Source organism: Lissotriton vulgaris, chromosome 3_1, assembly GCF_964263255.1.
Source record: "Lissotriton vulgaris chromosome 3_1, aLisVul1.2, whole genome shotgun sequence".
NCBI lineage: Eukaryota > Metazoa > Chordata > Amphibia > Caudata > Salamandridae > Lissotriton > Lissotriton vulgaris.
This window is the reverse complement of record NC_141689.1, coordinates 631,142,172-631,159,257: the sequence shown is the minus strand read 5'-3', so window position 1 is coordinate 631,159,257 and position 17,086 is coordinate 631,142,172. Positions and strand designations below refer to the sequence as shown.

The following is a 17,086-nucleotide window of genomic DNA, read 5'->3' as shown; positions in this document are numbered from 1 at the left end:
CGCAACTGATCCCCGTAGATGCTGGAACAAAAACACCGCAGACCAGCTAACCACATCACTGAGCCAGAACCCACCCATCACCACCACTGACACCGAAGACGCAGCCCGCAACCTCACACAGTGGATAGTTGACTGCGCTGACGCCCTTGCACCACTGAAGAACCCGCCAGGCAAGCGCGGCAACAGGAAAACAACATGGTTCACCGGCGACCTCAAAGAATCAAAGAAATCCTGCAGATCCCTCGAGAAAACCTGGTGCCGCGAACAGACGACAGAAAACATGACAGCCCTCAAGAACCCCACCCGCAAACACCACCAGTTGATCTGCACCACCAAAAAGACATCTTTCAAAGAACTGCTGGCAAACAACACACACAACAGCAAGGAACTCTTCAGCATCGTAAAAGAGCTCCCCAATCCCAACGCCATCAGCAACGACATCACACCGTCACAAGACCTCTGCAACTCCCTCGCCACGTTCTTTCACCGCAAGATCGCCGACATCCACAACAGCTTCCATGCCCAGACTCCACCCCCAGCCACCGAACCAACACCCCCTACAACCCCCCTCAGCGCTTGGACTCCCATCAGCACCGAAGACACCGCCCACGCTATGAACACCATCCATTCCGGCTCTCCTTCCGACCCATGCCCTCACCACATCTTCAACAAAGCCGACAACATCATCGCTCCCCACCTACGGAACGTCATAAACAACTCCCTTGTGTCCACCACCTTCCCAGAGAGCTGGAAGCATGCAGAGATCAATGCCCCACTGAAGAAACCCACAACGGACCCCAAAGACCTCAAAAACGTCCACCCCATCTCTCTTCTTCCCTTCCCGGGCGAAAGTGATTGAGAAGATCGTCAACAAACAGCTGACCGCATTTCTCGAAGCCAATGGGTCCCTCGACCCATCCCAGTCCGGATTTCAAGCCAACCACAGCACCGAGACCGCCCTCATCGCAGCCACCGACGACATCAGGACCCAACTCGACAACGGAGAAACTAACGCCCTCATTCTCTTAGACCTTTCAGCCGCCTTTGATACAGTCTGCCGTCGCACCCTAATAACCCGCCTCCACAATGCCGGGATCCAAGGCAAAGCCCTGGACTGGATCACCTCTTTTCTCTCCGATAGAACCCAGCGAGTCCGCCTCCCTCCCTTTCGCTCCGCGCCCACCAAGATCATCTGCAGCATACCCCAAGGCTCATCGCTCAGCCCAACCTTCTTCAATATCTACATGAGCCCCCTCGCCACCATCGCACGCAAACACAACCTCAACATCATCTCATACGCTGACGACACCCAGCTGATACTCTCCCTCACCAAAGACCCAGCCACCACCAAACTCATCCTCTAGGAAGAAATGAAAAACGTTGCAGAATGGATGATACTCAGCCGTCTGAAACTGAACTCAGACAAGACGGAGGTCCTCATCCTCGGACCATCCCCATCCGCCTGGGACGACTCCTGGTGGCCCGCAGAACTAGGCACCGCACCGACACCCACTGACCACGCATGCAACCTGGGATTCATCCTGGACTCCTCTTTCACGATGACCCAGCAAGTTAACGCCATCTCATCTTCATGCTTCAACACCCTGCGCATGCTTCGTAAGATCTTCCGGTGGATTCCTACTGAAACTAGAAAGACGGTCACCCAGGCCCTCGTCACCAGCCGACTTGACTACGGGAATGCCCTATACGCAGGATCCACAATCAAACTCCAGGAAAGACTCCAACGCATACAGAACGCATCCGCACGACTCATCCTCGACATCCCCCGCCACAGTCACATATCAGCCCACCTGAGAGACCTGCACTGGCTCCCCATCAACAAAAGGATCATGTTCACGCTCCTCACCCACGCTCACAAAGCGCTCCACGACATAGGCCCCGAATACCTCAACAACCGCCTCACGTTCTACACTCCAACTCACAAACTCCGCTCCGCCAGCCTCGCCCTCTCCACCATCCCACGAATCCGCAGAACCACCGCCGGAGGAAGATCATTCTCCTTCCTGACGGCCAAGACTTGGAACTCCCTCCCCGCCCACCTACGTCTGACCCAGGACCACCTCACATTCAGGAAACACCTCAAGACCTGGCTCTTCGAGCAGTAGCGGCACCCCCCCCCCCTCACCTCTCCCAGCGCGTTACTCACGGGTGAGTAGCGCGCTTTACAAGTGGACTGATTGATTGATGATTGATTGGAAGCTCCGCGTCCAGGCCGCCAGCTCCGCCTCCAAGCCGGAAGCTCTGCCTCCGGGCCGGAATTTCCAGCCCGAGTGCGTATGTAAAGTTAGTAGTCGTAAATCCATTCAGTGAATACCAAAAGTAGTAAGTGCATTCTGTGAATACCAAAAGTAGTACGTTTAGGATTTTGTCTTACGTTAGTTCTGTGAATCGGGCCCTCACTTTGCCAATCGAGCAATTGTCATAACCGAACATGTAGTGCAATGAGGAAATACTACCAGCTTGCACAGGTTACCAAACCACCATCATTATACACATAACAGAGTAGATACTCCTAGCTTGCACAGGTTACCAAACCACTAACACTGGGGAATTATCCTGCAGCTCCTGCACATAACATTTTAGGGCATAAAATGCGGCCAATCATGCATAACCTGCAATTAGGTTTACACCTAAATCATAATTAGGGAATGGAATACAGTGACAATATCACATCAAGGAATCATATCCTCCCAATATCATCATGACCACATAAGGTGCAGGGTTCCTGCACTCTTGCTCCACTTTGCCTGGTCGTACCCCCTAAACACGTAGAGCACCTAACCTCAGTCGTGCCTTTTATCGTGATAACGGTCATCTGTGGGCTAAGGCAGCACGTGTGTCAGTTTGAAGAGTGACCCTTCGGCGCCCCTCCTAAGTGTGTACCAACCCAGGTGGGGCGCCCAAACACTACCAATCATGCGGGGAGACTCCATTTTCCTGTGGACCAAGGGGACTGCAGGGGCGACTGCTAGCCAACCCAGTCACAAAACAAAGGTCTCAATGTCACATCCACCAGGAGATTGGGCAGTGCACTGGGACCGGCTGGTCCGCTGAGGTTGAGGAAAATGCGGGACTGCTCCGGTCCATCCAGGAGCTCCCGCCACTCACCTGGTACTGATGGTGTTGCAGCACGTCTGGAGCCCTTCGGTCGCGTGGGCTGCTGAATCAATAACGACGGATCCTCCAGACTCTGGAAGAAACCTCCACAACTGGCTTGCTTCAGAGCGAAGTCTCCGCTGTGGCCATTACCCTCTCTCCGGCCTTCCTCATAGGAGAGGTACCTTACTAAGGGGGTTCATCCTGGTAGTCTCCTGAGCTTCTTTTCAGGCAGGAGATGGTAGATTGGATCCTGCGAGGCTCTGGTTCTCTTTGGCGGTTGGGCCCCACCTCCATCTAACATTGCCAATGGAGCTACTACACTGTTCCGAGAGGTTGCTAGGCAATGCCTAGTACCCCAGCAACTTTAGGAGCAGCCCCACTTCAACTTCTCGGCGCTGCCTCACCCTAAGCCCCATTGAGGAGAGCAGTTTCGCCCAGCACAGAACTCACCGGGTGCTTTCAGGAAGGAAAAACAGTTGTTGCTTCCCTCTTCTTCACATGAGGGAATACAGCGCTCCCCATGCGCTCTTGGGGAAAACCAGATAAAGTGCTCAGCCTGTCCGTACCACCGAGATACGAAACAGGGAACATGCCGTGCTCGCCAGCGCTATGTTCTCTCCAGCCCAGAGCAGCCCTCAGGAGCAGTCAACAGCGCTCGGTTCGTGCTGGGCTCCTTTGAGAGCAATGGGGCACTCAGGGTTAGGAAAGCAGGCCAGCAGACAGGGTCCTTAGGCACTGACGCAGTCCCTCTAGCAGATCAACCCACAAGGCAAAGTCACTGTGGTGTCTCCCTGCCTTCCCTGGCAGCACAGCAATCCTCTGGTTCCACGCAGTGTCTTTTTATTTTCCACCAAACATGGGGTCACAGCCCCTTTATTTATAGTGCACAAAGTCTTTGTTCTCTTCAGGCAGAGGGCTCTGAGCCCAGTCCAAACCAGTTCAGTCCTCACTGGTGTTGTTTCCTGGCAGGAGGTGGAAACAGCATTGTTCAGAGCAGAAAAGGCCTATTCAGGTGCAAGGCAAATCTCATCCCACCACTCTATATGCAGCCCCGGTCTATTCAGCCCAGCCCTGACTCATTCAGGAAAGGCAGGTCAAACCTCAACTTTCCCAGTGGCTGTCTGAAGAGAATTCACATCCCCTGTCCTTGTCAGTCCAAAACCAGAGTCAATTCACAAACCAGCAGAAGCACAAAGTCACATAAGCACACAGAAATGCCCACTTCTAAAAATCACATTTATAAAATAGTAATAATAAATCTGATTTCACCAATAAGCAGGATGTATCCTACTATTCCAAACATACCAAACATGGTCATGCTACCCCTCTCAGATCAGAAATTACCACTGAAGCACATACCAGGGAATCCCCAATGCATCCCCATGACAGGGCAGCCTCACAGCAGTGAGAAACCAATTAGGCTATGTGTCTCTACCAGGACATGCCATACAGTTAAGGCACATGTCCTACCTTTTACCTACACTGCACCCTGCCCATAGGGCTAGCTAGGACCTACCTTAAAGGAGACTGATTTGTAGTAAAAGGGGAGTTGTAGACGTAGAAACCACTTAATATTCCACGTCAAGGGGGTAGTAAACTGTGCGCGCAGGCCCTGCAGGGGCAGAAGCCAGAGACAGGTTTGAAAGGCTACTTCGGTGGGTGGCGCAAGCAACGCTACAAGCTCTCTACTAGCATTTAATTTACAGGCCCTGGGTATATGAGATACCACTGTACAAGGGACTTATAGGTAAATTAAATATGCCAAACAGGTGTAGACCAATCTTACAAGAGAGAGCACATGCACTTTAGCACTGATCAGCAGTGATAAAGTGCCCAGAGACATAAAACCACTAACAACAAGTCAGAAAAAATAGGAGGAAGGCAAAAAGTTCTGGGATGACGCTGCAAAAAGGGCCAAGTCCAACAAAGACGTATTCTTTATTTTCTTGATTCATGTGAAGCAGCAACCATGGCCAACGTGTTTCGTGCCGCAATTACAGGGACTTCTTTAGGGCAAAGTAGATATGGCACCCTCCAATAATTCTTATTTTTGCTTATGTGGGTCTTTTTAAGACGGTTGGCCCGGGGAGTGAGCACCATTTGGATTCTTTTGGAAGCTATACAAAGTGCGGGAATATATACCAAACCGTTCTTGATTTTTTTTGTAAACACCAGTGTCTATTTATATGTTGATAAGTAACAGAGGACAATTAATGTAACATCCTCCTTAGTCCTAAGATTTTCTCATCCTTAAGTTACCAGCAGCTTGTCTAACAGCTTTATCTCCTATGCATTTGGTGGCACTTCTGTCACAGGGCACAGCCGCAAACGTAAACTGGTACAACTGCTCTGCTTGCACTGGGAGAAACAGGAGCAAGGATAAGTTAAGGACCTTCTGAAAGGCAACGTGTGTGTGTGTGTTTGTGCCCTCACTAATGTGTATAGTGAAAATGGAACGTTTACCATTTTGTGACACTGGCTGTGTGGTTGTTTGTAAAAGATGTGTCTAAATTTGGCTCTCATGTTTTTAGAATCTAAAAATTATGCTGGCTAAATGCAAACATTCCCAAGTGTATAAAGGAGGATTCTCTCGGCTTTTTGTTTGAGGTTGTTTGTTTACAAATGCATTATCTTGTGGGTTAAAGAAAAGCCTCTCCTAGCTGCTTCCTGGCAGGATTTAACCGCTGCAGCCTGGGTTTTTTTTCCATTCCTACCCCTGGTCTATCATCCCTTTGTGTGCGCGCCCCAGCTGCAGATTCCATACAGCTCGGAGGGTTCGCTTTTCTCTTTCCCAGGACAAGATCTCTTCAGCCATCTCTATTTTCTCCTTTGCCAGCCCGTGGCCACCTGACCAATCTCTCTGTCTGAACTTCTGTGTTTAAACAGGTGCAATACCACGAACTGAAACAGGATCCCAGCCAGAGCCCGAGCAAGAGGAAGAAAAACAACCCGGGCTAGCCAGCTCCGAGGCGGACGCATCTGCTTTGGGTCGGAGATGGAGCAGCGAGGGGCGCCAGGCCGAGCAGCGTGTCCTTTCTTCATGTCGTTTCCGCTTCTTCCTGCTTCCACCATCACGGAGAACATTTGTAAATATTGTACAAAGGCTCGCGCCGCTGAACATACACCTGCCATTGTACAGAACACATTTGATAAGTTTTTTGGAAAGTTTTGAGTTCTGCTTTACGAACCCCATAGAGAACGTGGCTGGTACTGTGATGCAATCAGTGACGTACCCTACACACCGGTAGACGTTTTGAGTTCTGCTGATCAATAGACTGAGGCATGCATGACCAGTGACATCTGCAAACGGTATATATAGCCTAATCATGTATACTTTTTTATGCAAGAAAATTCGTTTTTTATTCTAGTAGTTCATAATTGAATTGTGCCCTTTTCTCCCCAGTTCACATTGAAAACGGGTTATTCTAAAGTGTACTTTGACGAGTTATGACCAAATTAGCGCATGCCAACTTTGAGGGAAAGGGGGAGGAGGGCCTGCTGGACACCACTGTCCGACTGAGCAGAGCTACGTGCATTTCTAAAAGAATAAAGTATCGGGTGCAAAAACGCCTCTCATTCTGCTTCCAGCCGCCTCTTTTGTTCTGCACTGTCTGCTCCGTGTTACAACACCCTGGAAAGTGGATTGGCGGGATCCCGGCTGACAGCTTGGTTTAAAGTGTCTGCTATCACTGGGATTAGCGCGGACTGATTAAACAAATTAGTTCCACGCTTCACTTGAAAATGGAATTCTAATCAAATCAAGCCTGTATTGGTTAAACATTTGTGTCGGGTTACTAGCACCTGTGTCTATGAAAGGGTTGCCTGTACAACAGCAACATTGGATACGCAGATTTTTATCATCATGTTTCGGGGGCGGGCCCAGGGGTGTAACCACTGATCACAGGAGGGGGGCCCTGGGGTGTAACCACTGATCACAGGAAGCAAGACGTTGTGGGGGCTTCTGTGAAGCAGATGCTGGGGCTGTTTTCCCAGGTGTGCTACGCCGGTAAAAGAAACGTCATTTGGCCTTTGCAGTTGCTAATATGGACTGTATACCTGATACACCACAAGTCCGATTGTCTTCCTGTCTGGGAATCTAAGTAGAAACAAGCATTGGCAAAGCCAATAGGTCTGTTTTGTTGACCAGGTGTTGCTGCGCATGGCCGCATGCACTGAGGCCATTTTGAAATAATTTGACTTTGACAATGCTTGAAACGCAATTCAACAGGCATTGGTAAAGTCAAAAGGCTGAGTGTGCTGGTGCCTGATAGCAAGTAGCAGCAGAGAGGCAGTAGGGGCACTTCCATCAGTGCTTAATTTGAGCCAGTGGTTTCGGGTGCTTGGCATTGCCACCTAATGGCCAACACCGATGCTTGTGACAGTCTGCACAAGTCAAGTCAAGGACATTTGTATCGCGCACAAATCACATCCGAAGAGTCTCATGGCGCTTGGCACAAGGTGATGCTGTCTGGCTAATTTAGAGATGACCACAACAATTGGTAATTATTAATTTAATTTACACGAGAAATGACTATTACCTTCTGCCAAAGCAATTCTTTTAGCTATGGAGGCTTGAAATAGTCAGAATTGTCACACTTGTAGTAGTGTAATGGTTAGTAGTTGTGTTGTTACTGCCATTAGCAGCGCTGGCAGGGGCAAGGAGTGATGTAAGTTACAGTGTCCTAACAAGAAGAGCCTTGGCACTTATTATTATGATTTCTTTTAACAAATCGAGCACTGCACATCCTACACAGGGGAGTGGGGCTGGGAGTTCGGGGTGTGGAGTGGGACAGAGTCAGTCAGGGTCAGGTTAGCAGCAGAACAGTGGAGTGGCTACCACAGGAGATTACTTGGAGCCCTTGTAAACCTCTACAAAATGCCATGGCTTTGAGGACAACAAACCAGCCAATGGAATAGTTTAAGAAATACCAACAACCAATTACTGAAGGGGCCTGACCAAAAGCCCACTCTTCTGTGAACGTAAGTGTGTAGGTCACATGAGGATTCCAGCAGAAATCTACTGTTGGCTGTATGCAAGATCTAAAAAGAGAAAATTGGGATAGAAGCCTGTCGAAATGCTAAATGAGCACTTTGTTAGAAAACCAAGTACTTGTCTGATTAAGGATTTACAAAGTAGGAGTACGTTTACATTCAAGAAAGTGCATAATGTGAGCCCAGAAACAAACTCAATCCAACACCCTTGACATGCTATCATCTTAAATGTTTTACCATAAAGGTGATTCCTTTGCATATCATCTGAGTAAAGAGGCCAAGATGGGGTTGGGGGGTGGTACAATTGGAGGAGATATGTCAATGGGTCCTTCAAAGGCAAGGCTGTAAGTAAATAAATTCACTTAACCTTTTCATCTTCTCATCATCATACTAGCCAGACACCCTCGGACAGCATCAGTGAACATTATAACAAGCAATAACCAGTTCTCCCTATCTCAGACTGAGCACCTGCATTTCTAAAGACCACTCTTTACGTTGGAGTGAGATAATTTGTTCACTGCCATTAAGAAAAAATGTAGGCCCTATGTTCTTGAAGTACTTACAATTCTGCTACAAACAACCCGTGCTTAGGGCTTTGCTGAATGGGATCCTGTCACTCCAGTTCCCTACTGGGAGGGGCACCCGACAGGCGTGCCCACTATTACTGCTCTTTGAGGTAGGGATAGAAATGATGAGTGGTTCAAGATAGATGCTATCATTCAGAGATTTCAGTGTGCTGGTGGTATGGAAAATCAGGTATACTTAGGTGCCAATAATTGTTTATGTATTTGAACTATCTTCAATGGTCCAGCTCTAAGGCATTCTAGATACTCAAGGCCAGATTCATAAATAGTCAATTGGTGCTGCATTGCATGAATAAAAGTTGCACTGTGTTGTGCAACTTTATTTTGGCATGGGCTGCACCGTATTTACTGAGCATCTGCATGGGCTGCACCGTATTTACTGAGCATCTCGCAAGCGCAATGCAGCATAACATAATTCATCATGCTTGGTGCAAAGTGTATATGTGTGGCACAATAAGACATTCTTTCATCGCACTGCACTTTCAGAACTGATGAAAGTCTGATGCATACTGGGTTGTTGAATGCTACAAGATGGCAAGCCAGTAAGACGCTACTAGCTAGGAGGTCACTTAGCAACACGGAGGGGGGACTCAGGAGACTAGAGAAAAAGAAAGCTTAACTTTATCCGGAAGGAGAATGAGATTTGATTTCTGAGTTGAAAAAAAACAAGAACAATTTCTGGTTGTCATCTCAAAACTCCCACTATCTAAGAAAGCTACCCTGTGGAGGGTACTTGTAGACAAAGTCAATGTTGTGGCACCAACATGAAGGACTGTGGAGGAGTGTAAGAAAAGGTTGCATGACCACAAGCTCAGGACTAAGAAGTAGCAGGCCAAGAACTTGATGACTGCATTGGCAACTGGTGGCGGTCCTAAAATCCAGGAGAAGTTGACACCTATGTGCAGGTGGGTGCAGTCATTAGCCGTGAATGGATGTCAGAATCAAGGGCAGAGATAACCGCCATCCTTGAGGACACCATTGCATCTCATGGTAAGCTATGCCAGCAATCAATTCTTTTGTATTACATACTCAAGTTTTATGTATTTTTAATCTAACAGTAAAATATATTGTATTGGCACATTTTTAGACTCTGGTGAGACATTTGGCATACTGGGTTTACTGGGTCTCAACTGTGGAAGTAGTATTTGTTTTTTTCTGATGTCCTGGAGTCTGTTCTACCAATGTTTTCTAAGCACCATTAAATGTGAAATGTTATGCGATTTACTTTCCTTCATATTTCTTTTTTTAAATTTGATCATTGTTCTAGTGTCTTGCGAGTTTTTATAATAGAACCCCTTTGCTTCCTCCCAGACTCCTTAGAGCTGTGACCTAAATGGCTGTGGTAGACGCTATCATCGTAATCACTTAGGACACATTTCTCTTGGCTTTATGCTGGTGAAAAGTCATAAAAATTCATGCTAATTAGTGCAAAGTAATGACGTTTTTTCCTTTCTATAGTAGTAAAGCAGTTTATGTACTTAAAAGTGTTTTAAAAAGCAAAAAAATTGTTATTGTTATTGGTATTGTTAACTTGGTCTTTTATAGCGCCAACTCACCACCAGGTCTCTAGGCGCTTAAAACAAACAGCAGCAACAATACATGAGGCTAGGATGATCAGGGGAAATTATAATAGGATTTATTTAACTAGATCAAATGCCTTCTTAAATAACAAAGTTTTTAACTGCTTCCTGAACCTCAGAAGATTTGTTTCTTTCCGAAGTGACTCTGGCAAATTGTTCCAAAAATAGCACTTTGTGTTACTTTGCATTAAGAGGACATTACATGGATGTTATATATGGGTGTACCAAAGCCACCACAAACTGATTTTGTCAGTAAAACCTAAATAGTAGCAATGTTAGACAGGACTTTGTGACATAATAATATGCCTAATTTATTCTGACACAAAGAATGTTGAAGTTATTTGTTTTTCAATTTTCACACTCGCCTGTGTCTGCAATGTTCAGCATGCATACCAAGTTTCAAAATTATTATCTTAGGTCTTACCCATGTATTTTGTACTTGAAAGGTCCTCTTCCAGTACACAATCTATTTAGTTCTATGTCCAAAATAAAAACTGTCTCAGAAACAGAAGGCAAAGATATAGGGCGACCCTGCCGAAATGGACAGTTTCCAACAAGTACTCACTTTCAACTCTGCTTGAGTTTTTATATGCTTAAGCTTTTTGGAATATGCCAAATTGAGCCAGAGCTAGTTATCTTGCTTCAGAACGGTTTAAGTGGATTCACAATATCTAAATATCACAGGTCTTTACATCTTGTATGTACTCTTGCTTAAACATTTAATCAAGCATTTTGAAAATATGCAATTTTATTGAAAGTAATAGAAATTAGAATGGTTTGCATGTCAGACATATATTAACTGCTTGTTCTGTTGATTAAAATGTGGAAACCTATTTTTTTGATTTCACTTGTAAGAAATCTGCCTTTTCTATATGGTCACCCCTGATTTGTTGCCTTTTGCTGGAACCTAAATGTTTGCTGGCTATAGAAATCTATACACATCAACTCCACTAACCAGTGCTAAAGTGCTTGTGCTCTCCCTTTCTTTTCTTTTTTTAATTAAACTGTTGCTCAGCACACGCTGACCAATGCGAACATGTATAATCTTGACTTGCAGTGCAAGAATAGGAGAACACAGCATATTCAGTGTCCATTAAAGTCAAATAAACAGCAAAGGCATACCACTGTACAATAGGCACATCTTGCCACGGTTCAAAACCCCATTCAAGCCCCTTCATTAACCTGGCTGTGTTCTTCTAGGGTGCTCCTTCATTGGCCTCTATAGTGCCCCATACTCTTTCTTTCTGTCTTAGGCTTCCCGACTTTGATAGACCACCTTCTCAGCTTGTTGACACCAATCCATGTCCGCCTTCCAGTTCACCACCCTTGTAGGATGATATGTTCCCCACACCTTTGCTATGTTCTTTTTTGCCAATCCAGGCACCAGCATCAGGGATAGTTTGTGGTATTTGGGCCATACCTCTTCCCCCATCACACACAGGATATGCCACTGTGCCTCCAGTGGGACATCTAGGCTCATGACTCGGGCCATGACCTGTATTACCTCCCTTTTGTATGTTTGTATTTTGGGACAAAACCCATAGTATGTGAACAAATGATCCCACTGAGATGCAGCCTCTAGTGCACAAGTCAGTGTCGGATGTATGAAGGAATTCTGCATGCGTTTTTCACGCATACCTTAGGAACTCCATCATGTGAATGAATCTGTCTTTAGCACACATTTGTTCTGCACGCAAGTTGTTTTATTAACTTGCCTTAGGGGGGCGCTGGATATTGGAATAGTTTAATTTACTATTCCAACTCCAGTCTGCGCAACAGTAGGGAAGGTGTTGGACTTTAATTCCAACATCACTCCACCATTGCGACCCCGAAAGTAAGTCGTTTTAACGACCTGCGTTCAGAACAATAGTGTGCTAAAGATGCATTTGTTCTGCTGCCAGCGCTGTGAAGGCATCGTGTGATTCTGGCTTTGTCCTAAAAGATGTTTCCCCTTAAACACATCTCCTAGTCAGATGACTGTTGTAGAGGAATAGGAACTGTGGAGGATCCTCAGCTGTATCAGGCGTAAGCAGATACAAATAGCTATTGCGAGAGGGCTCTGGAGTGCCTTCACCCAATCATCGTCTTCTAGTAGCCCCAGATCCACCTCCCACAGGGCTCCCAAAGGATCTGGAGCTTCCTATAAGTTAGAGAGCTGGCTTTGTCTATCATAGGATCAAGCAATAGTCTGTCCTCCAAAGGCATGGATTCTGACAGATGTTCCCCTTACAAGACATGTCATTGCAATGCATGCCCTAACTGCAGATAATGGAACCTTTCATTGTCTGTCATCTGATACTCTGCCCACAAGTCTTCAAATAAAATCAGTGCCTTGTGGAATCCCTTCAAGTTCCCTACCTCCCACAGCAGGTCGCTGTCCCATTGTGGGGTCCTTTCCATTAGCCCGCCCTCCCAGCCCAAAATGTAGTTGCCTCATGCAAAGTATGGACCACCGTCTGAGTGCGGGTTGGCAGCTTTCCTTCCTGCCTCTTTCAGTATAATACTGCTGGGAGCCTCGTCTTCCCTTTGCCTATACTGATCCACCAGATATGAGGGTTCATCTCTATCCATGAACACCCAGTCCTTGAATGTAATCAGTTGGGTTGTTCAATAATATTTCCGCATGTCCGGAACCACCAGGCCCCCTCAAGTACCTCCCTCTGGAGATTACGTAGTGCTATTCATGAACTACCCCTTCCCATAGACGTTTGCGCAACTCACTGTTAACCTTCTTGAAGAAGTCTATTGGTATTTTGTAGGGGGTGTTCTGCATGATAGATAGCAAGCACAGAAGGGCCATCATCTTAAAGTGGACAGCTTTACCCATCAGGGATAGTGGGAGCGTCCTCCAGTGGGCCACATTGTACTGCAGTTTTTCAAGCTGCAGGGGTAAATTCTTACCCGAAATGCGTTTGCATTTCTTTCGATGGGGATGCCTAAATATCTGAACCCATCTTTCACCATCAGGTCTGTACACCTGGATGACAGAGCAGGAATGTACTCAGTAAGGGGAAAGATCAGGGACTTATCCCAATTAATTTTATTTTCAGAATAGCTACCAAACAGCTGGAAGATGTACAGCAGCCTATCAACCATCAGATGGGCCTGCGCAGCATATAGCAGTATGTCGTTAGAGTAGAGGGAGAGTCGTTCTTCCTATAGTACCTCTCTTGCAATGCCCTATACGAGCAGGTACTGGTGGACCCAGGTAACCAGAGGCCCAAGTGCCAATGCGAGTATCATTGGTGACAGTGAGCATCCCTGCCTCATGCCCTTGTGCAGGGCAAATGAACGGGACAGTGTACCTTTAACATGTACTCTCGCTATTGGATGTCAATGGAGAAGTCTGATCCACCACAAATCCCAATTCAGTCAAGACTGTGAACAGATAGGGCCACTCAAAGCTGTTGTATGCCATTTGAGTGTCCAGCAACAGCTGTACGGCTTTCTCCATTTGTTGGGCTGCGGTCATGTGTAGCACTCTGTATAGCACCTGAAATTTAATTGGGTGCTTCTGTGGGGCATAAATTCTGATTGGTCAGGACAGACCACAGAGGATATCACTATCCTTAGCTTGTTCGGACTTCATGTTCAGATGTGATTTGGGCCTGTATTAACTCCATTCCTCAGGAGGCCTGCCTTTGTTTGGGATAACCACAATAGCTGCCAGCCTCTAGTTGTCTGGCAAGAAACCCTCTATCCTGGCTGCCTGAAACATATTTGGCATAGGCTTCGCTGCTTTGTCTGCTATACCCTTGTATAGTTCTACAGGCAGGCCATTAAGGCCCGCAATCTTTCCAGATTGCAATTCTCGGATGGCCCCCCTCTATTTTTTCGGGCATCAAGCAGATAGAGTAGGGAGAGAGAGATCCCTTAGAAGGTCAGCACAGTCGTCCCCAGACCTATCAGAAGAAGACATGTATAGTGCCTCATAATAAGTTGCAAAAGCCTCTGCTATGTCCGGCCCCATTATGTGGGTAGTCCCACCAGGATGCTGGATTTCTAGGAGCCAGTTTCTCTCCTTGTCCCTCTTTTCTAACCAGGCTATCAGTTTGTTTGCTTTATCTCTAACATCATAGAGTCTTCGTTGTGTCACTATTATGTGTGTTCGGGCTGTACTTTCAGCTAGATCCTTGAGCTCTTGTTGTTTAAGGCAGAGTTTATGACCCAGGGGAGAGCTTGTCATCCCCTTCTGCGATACCCAAGACTCTAGTAGAGTGATCTCCCTGTCGAGCTCTTTGCAGCTTAATCGTTGTTTCTTCCTTTTCCCACCTATCAGAGTCTGAGCATGGTCCCGAATTACTGCCTTGAAGGCTCCCCAGAGGATGCAGTCAGAGTCAACAGTCCCCTCATTCTCCTGAAAATATTGATCTGTCTGTTCCCTTATCTTGTCCGTGAATGATTTGTCTTTCAGATGCCATAATTCTATTCTGAGAGGCAAGGTGGTGTCACTGGGAGGGCCCTGAAGCAGTAATTCCATCGGGCAGTGGTCCTAGATGCCCTGTGCTCTATGCCTTGCAAAGCAAAACCGGCCTGTTTGTGTGCGGTGGATGAAAATATGATCTAAAGAGGAGTAGCTGCTGTGTATGACAGAAATGTGTGTGATCTGTCACGCTGTCGGATTGTGTTCGTGCCACAAATTTACCAGCCCCATTGTGTCCACAAAGTCCCGCAGTGGGCCAGGGCAGACACCATGGGGGGTCCAGATATCCTATGCATTTCTGGATCCAGAGTAGCATTAATGTCAACCCCCAGTATAAGAGTGCCAAGTGGCATTTTGAGTAGTAGGGAGCTGAGAGCTGGTAATGTATCAGCGTGGTGCCTGGGTGGTATGTACACCGAACATATGTTGTGTGTGTGGCCTTGCTACAATCCAGTTTGGCATATATATCTGTCAAGCGGGGCGTGCCAGGTGCAACAGCACTTTTGTTTAATAGGTATGCCCTGAACCTCAGGAGCCCGAAGTGAAACCTGCATTGGCAAGGAGAGTATTTCCAAACCTATGGAGTTCCATATAGTGATTGCCTTTTAAATGAGTCTCCTGTAGGAGTACAATGAAGCGACGGAGTGTGACGTTAGCCTTCATGGCTTAATGCCGCGCTCCGTCACTTCTGAAACCCAGGGCTGCACCGTATTTACAGCAATACAGTGCAGCCCTGCGTTTTAGCTGGTGCTAAATTTAGCTGCATAGCGCCAACGCAGGCACTCTTGCACCATTGTACTATGGTGCCTGCATTTCAGGGTAAGATCGTTTATGTGCAGGAAGGTAATTCTGCAGCACACATAGTAGTTGCAACTCGTAAATTTGTTTTTTGTATTGTTTGGGGCAGAAAGGGAACATTCAATGGCATTTTGCTGTTTCTATGTGTGCTGCCCATCTCAGCACACATAGAAACAGCAAAGATGAGGAGAAATAAAGCATTTCTCTCATTTCACCATGGTAAGACCAGGTTTTCCCCTAGTCATAATTTTGGTACTGCCCCATATTTACACCACCCTTGTAAATATGGGGCAAAATCAAAAACAATGGGTGTTGCGGCAGAACACCCACCGCAACACCCCTTTCAAGCTAAGTATAGCACAAAAGGGTGCCTTATTTACAGGATACCATTACTTAACGTTAAGTGGCTTAATGCTCCCTTTTAAATAAGGCAAAACCCATTTCGCTACCACAACTTCAAAAAAAGTGACGGTATGGTGGAAATAGGGGCTTGTAAATATGCCCCTAAGTCTGGGGCATACCTCTGAAGATACTGCAGGACTATGCTACGTTTGATTTTATTACAGAGGCCGTCGACGTTTCATGTTACAACCTTCAAGGCTGACATCGCTCGGGACTCCATGTGATGTCTAATTGAGGTGTGACTCACCCCCGAAACAGGTGGAATACCCCATACCTACACTACCAAATGACCATCTTCCCTATTCCCTGTAATCTAGTGTAGCTGCGCTAAAGTCAAGAAAACCATGCAATCTAATCATTGTATAACAGCAACACTGAATTCCCCTAAATAACATCCCTACCCTCCTCTGTAGGCTTGAAACTGCCCACTTCCCCAATTTGTAGAGTACCTGTCACCCTTACAAGTCATCAAAACTAGGGTTGGCCTGCACCGCCATATCGAGCCGGAAAGTGGTACATTATACCCCATTAACATAGCATAGTGTCTTCTGAACTGCAATATGAAAGTCTCAGTAGTCAGTTCCTGATCTTGTTTCTATGAGTTTTTCCTTCTGGGTCTTCAAGTTTTGTCGCCATAACCTAATGTTGTTTTGTTAAATACTGGACTTGCTCATCCACCTTTTTGGATGTGGGCTGCAGCTGGTTGATGGGAGTTTCTGCTGCGGTGACCTTTACTGTCATCTTTTTAAAATCATTATCTGCCCTAAGGAGAGTTACGTCTACTGTCAAGACATCTATTTTGGGTTCCAAGGCGCTCTTTAAGTTGTGGATGGCCGCCATTAAGGTGCCCCACGAGGGCTCCACCTCCTCTAAATGCTCAGCGTCCGGCACAGGTGCATCCACGGACTGTCTGGAAACCATGTACTTGTCCATCTTGTAAAACCGAGTGAGGGGTGTCCCTTTGGGCCTCACCATAGCCCCAATGGAGATGCAGCCTGCCTGTGAGGGGTCTGTTACTCCTCCAGGAGTGTGCTGCACCACCTCAAGTCACCCCCCTCAAGTGATCGCGATGGTTGAAGATCCAGGCTGTGATTGTCGGTGGAGGAGCACCAGGTGTTGGTGGTGTCAGTGCCCAATGTGCTTGTTCGACAGAATAGAAATTTCAGAGGCGCATGTATCACAAGGTT

At 46.7% G+C, this 17,086-nt stretch overlaps 1 protein-coding gene across 1 annotated transcript in view; it reads left to right on the top strand.

Moving 5' to 3' along the window:
• MCTP1 (multiple C2 and transmembrane domain containing 1) overlaps positions 1–6,695 on the top strand; it is a 1,759,297-nt gene extending 1,752,602 nt beyond the window's left edge. Inside the window, exon 21 of the mRNA XM_086960921.1 lies at positions 6,007–6,695. Within this exon, the coding sequence (XP_086817047.1) occupies positions 6,007–6,078 (72 nt within the window). The 3' untranslated portion in view covers positions 6,079–6,695. The remainder of the gene's footprint in view (positions 1–6,006) is intronic.
• The last annotated feature ends 10,391 nt before the right edge of the window (positions 6,696–17,086 follow it).